Source organism: Microtus ochrogaster, chromosome 7, assembly GCF_000317375.1.
Source record: "Microtus ochrogaster isolate Prairie Vole_2 chromosome 7, MicOch1.0, whole genome shotgun sequence".
Taxonomy (NCBI): Eukaryota; Metazoa; Chordata; class Mammalia; order Rodentia; family Cricetidae; genus Microtus; species Microtus ochrogaster.
Genome location: NC_022014.1, coordinates 32,940,925 through 32,945,338, shown reverse-complemented (window position 1 = coordinate 32,945,338; position 4,414 = coordinate 32,940,925). Strand labels below are relative to the sequence as shown.

Below are 4,414 nucleotides of genomic sequence, written 5' to 3'. Positions count from 1 at the left end.
GGGCGGGGGCAGCCAGGTGGGCCCGAGCCCGGCGGAGCCAGAGCCGCCGCAGCCGGCAGCCAAGCTGGGCCCGGGGCGGGGAGACGAGGTGAGGCCGAGCCCGGGACACGGAGCTCGGGCGGCTTCCCCAGACAGCCCCGGGGACGCGGCGGCTCACAGGCCGCGGCTGAGCCGAGCGCCTCGCCAGGGGCCCCGTAGTCTCGGCGCGCCCGCCGTCCTTACCCTGCATGCTGCTGACCGCCGGGTGGCCGGGGGCGGGAGGCCCGATGGGGCCCGGGGTGCCGCCACCGCCCCCGGAGCCACCGCCGCCGCCGCCGCTCGGGGTCGGAGCCGCCATTGTTGGAAGTGAGGAGCCGAGCGGCGCCGCGGCGGCTGCAATGCAGCAAGCTCGGCCTCTCGCTCCGCTGAGGGCGCGGCGTGCGCCGCCTTGGCCCCGCCCCGGACACGCCTTCGACACGCCCCCGTGCACGCCCCCGCCAAAGCTGACGCGCAGCCTCCAATTCTGGCTGAACTGCAGCATCCAGGACGGAGGGCAGGGCCTGGAGTCCTGAATGCGGTGGCCATCCACCCTCCAGGGACCTAAGTGGCTAGTAGAATCAAAAATATTTGTGCATTCTCTGGGAGGGAAAGACCTATGACCCCAAAGCTTTCGAACTACCTTCTCGGGACCTAAGAACCCAGAATTAGAACAGGAGCTCTGGAAGAAATCTCAGAGGTCAGGCTTCCTGTCCAGTCTCTGATCCATCGCTTCCAAAAGAGTCTGCTGTAGCTGTGGTCTCAGACCAATGCTCTCTGCACTGCTGGCAGCTGGCAGGGGTCTTTGAAAGAAAAGGAGAAAATTCCGGTTTAGGCTTTTCAGCTCAGAATGCATGTAAAATATTTTGTCTATTTCCTTATTCTGTGTGGAAATAGAACAGCAAACAACCAAAGGAGGAACTGTGATGGCTCTCAAACGTATCTCCTTTTCAAGTGCGGGTTAAAAGGCGGCTTTTTTTTTTTGCGGGAAGCTATTTTTTAGTTCCAGGAAAAGAACCAAAAATCATTGAAACTGACAGTGGCCATGCATGTCTTTAATTCCAGTACTTAGGAGGCAGATCTCTGTGAGTTTGAAATTAACCTGGTCTATATATTGGCTCTAGGACCTTGTCTAAAAAAAATTTTTTTAAGAATTAAAAATATAAGATGAAATTCTTCCAAATCAACTTGCCATATTAGAAAACATGGATGGATGCAAAAGCAAAACAAAACAAAAACAAAACTCAATATAGTGTATTTCTTTTCACTTGGATATGTCAACACACAAGGAAAAGGCATCAAGGGCCCCATAATTTGGTAGCAATGTCCCAAATAGCTAACGGCAGTGTGGCATGACATTTGCTTCGCCAGGAGTGGTTCCCAGGCAGCTCTAACGTCGCTGTGCTGTGCGCTGTGGTGTGTTAGTGTCATCCTCGTTCTCAATTCCAGTTCTTTGGGGTCTGGAGTGATGCCAAGAAATAGTTGGGAGGGATTTAATTTCCCCATTCCCATTCCGACTCTTTGGTGTGAAGAATCAATACATTCACAGTCTAAGGAAAATGCTTTTGTAAAGCACCCCCCTTCCTAACACGTACACAGTTATTTAGTAAGAATTTAAGATATATGTATGGCATTACCAGAGTTTGGATGAGAAGTGGAAGATGTACACACCATCCCTTCTACTATTGCCTTAGAGGGTATAAAGGTTGTACAAGAGAATGTTGATCTATGGAAAACATTGACCCAAGGTAGTTAAACGAATATGAATGAGAAAAACAAGTAACAAAGAAACCTGGGGAAAACATTCAACCCAGGAAGTTCATGATGGCAAGGCAACTGAAGAGAGGTATGAACCCAGCCAAGCTATTTGTCTAATGCTGGGCTTGATTGAGATAAAGCTGATAAAACTTGCATCGCTATTGGTGTTATAAACTGATAAGGACTGAGAACAAGAATGTCTCATTAAGTCTACACAAGAAAAGACTTTGATTTCTTAAAACTAATGAAGTTATATACCTGGTTCTTGCTTGTTGTCATGTTCCTATTTTTCTTTTTTTCTTTTTTTTTTTAATTAATTAATTTATTTATTAAAGATTTCTGTCTCATCTCCGCCTATTTTTCTTGTGTGTTTCTGTATTGCGTTTGTTGTATAGGGAGATTCCTCAAAATTCATTTGTTGAAGTTGCAAGTGTTGCAGCTCTGGAGGGAAAGGTATCCTGATTGTTGGAAAGCCGGGCTATACCTGAAGTTGGAGTCTGGTGGGGGATGGTCCCCCTGCAGGATGTAGCAATCCTGTTCCTGTCCAAGAGAAAACCTTTACAGCTGAGCTCTGTTCCGCAACACCCCCACACCCTCCCACCAAGGAGGTTTCACAGCAGAGGTATCTATTTCTTCTCAACCTCAGTTTAAGATGTTACTTCTTCTTCTGCTTCATTCTGCATAAGAGGAAATCCCTACAGACATGTAGCAATCTGCTCTGGCTCCTGCAAAAAGTTGATACTTCTGATCCCAACCCCCCCCCCCCACCTCCAGGGAGCTTCCCAGCAGAAGAATCCATTTCTTCTGCTCTGCTTTGCTCCCAAGGGAACTTCCCAGCAGACTCTTCTCGCCAACCAAGATCTTTACCCAAAATTCTTCCAAGAAAGAGATTTATTTGGGAAGAAGGATTCCAGGAGAGTGGCCGCCTCTACCAGCATGGAGAAGAACAGCTGCCAACTGAATAGGGAGAGGGGTTTATACATGGCTTCTTAAGGGTGAAGTTTTTCCAGGGAGAAGATTTTCAGGAAGGGAATTGGTCAGATTTTTGATTCCCTTGAACTTGAACAAGCTCAGATTGGCTAGGTTTCCAGCTCAGGGATTGGTTGGTTTTATGTTCAGTTGGTCAGGGGCATGGCTGGCTTTGGTTTCAGGGCCAAAGTGTTTCTTTGGCTACGGTTTCAGGGTCAGGGTGTGTTTCTTTGGTTCTGGTTTCAAGGCCAAAGTGTTTCTTTCACTGACTCTGGTTTCAGGGTCAGCATCAGTTACTTTGGCTGACCGACCATTTTACCCTACAGAAGTCCTAAGCTCGCAGAACTGTGACAGGGACTGTGTCTGAAGATGACAGGGTCTTTAAAGAGGTATGGTAGAACGCCCTAACCCATTTGCCCAGTGTGCTGATCTTATCATAAGGTGGTGTGTGAGCACACAGGTGAGATCCTCCTGAGGAAACCAGAAGATGGCAACCGACAAGCCAAGAAGAGAAACCATCATTGCCCACACCTTGATCTCAGAGCTCTGAGCAAACAAATTACTCTTGTTTAAGCTACCTGCCTGTGGTACCTCATTATGGCAGCCACAGCAAACACTATACATGGCTTTTTTTAAAAAAAAAATTTATTTATTTATTATGTATACAATGTTCTGTCTGTGTGTATCCCTGCAGGCCAGAAGAGGGCACCAGACCTCATTACAGATGGTTGTGAGCCACCATGTGGTTGCTGGGAATTGAACTCAGGACCTTTGGAAGAGCAGGCAAAGCTCTTAACCGCTGAGCCATCCCTCCAGCCCCTTATACATGGCTTTTAAAAATGAATTTCTCAGCCGGATAGTGTTGGCACATGCCTTTGATCCCAGCACCCGGGAGGCAGATCTCTGAGTTTGAGGCCAGCCTGGTCTACAAAGCAAGCTTTGTTTTGTTTTGTTTTGTTTTCTGTCAAAGAAACCCTGTCTTGAAAAAAATAAAGCTTCAAAGGAGCTTAGAATTTGGGGTAGTAATATGAGTAGCTGGACATAATTTGAGGGGAAGACAATCAATTAAGCAACCTGTATCAAACTACAGCCACTTTCCTGGGAGAAGCTGCAGAGAAAAAGACATGTTGTTTGCCTAGCCAGTGGTTAGGGAAATTTGGCTAGAAAACCTAGCTTACTGCTTCTCTCTGATTCCTGTCTTAGTGGTTAGATTAACAACTCAATGTTCAGGGGGTAGAGTTATAACTTAGCTCTTCAGAGCATTTGTTTTACAGATGACATGGACTTGATTCTCAGCACAGCATGGTGGCTCACAGCCATCCACAACAGACTCTGACATTCTCTTCTGACCTCTGCTTACACCAAGCATGCACATGCTACATCTACATGCATGCAGACAAAACACTCATATGCATAAAAGAAAATAAATCTGAAACTTTAAAATTAGAAAATAATATATTTTCAGCCGGGCAGTGGTGGCGCACGCCTTTAATCCCAGCACTCCGGAGGCAGAGGCAGGCAGATCTCTGTGAGTTCGAGGCCAGCCTGGTCTACAAGAGCTAGTTCCAGGACAGGCTCCAAAGCCACATAGAAACCCTGTCTCAAAAGAAAAAAAAACAAAAGTAATTTACAGATGGATTTCACCTTAGTACCCCAACTTCAACCTCTGGAA

The 4,414-nt window shown here is 47.2% G+C and overlaps 1 protein-coding gene across 2 annotated transcripts in view; it reads right to left on the bottom strand.

Moving 5' to 3' along the window:
• Map2k4 (mitogen-activated protein kinase kinase 4) overlaps nucleotides 1–396 on the bottom strand; it is a 94,504-nt gene extending 94,108 nt beyond the window's left edge. Inside the window, exon 1 of one of the 2 annotated variants that reach the window (XM_026780850.1) lies at nucleotides 223–396. In XM_026780850.1, coding sequence (XP_026636651.1) covers nucleotides 223–337 — 115 coding nt within the window. In that variant the 5' untranslated portion in view covers nucleotides 338–396. The remainder of the gene's footprint in view (nucleotides 1–222) is intronic. The other variant, XM_005349861.2, reaches the window with a different exon arrangement.
• Between the last annotated feature and the right edge of the window lie 4,018 nt (nucleotides 397–4,414).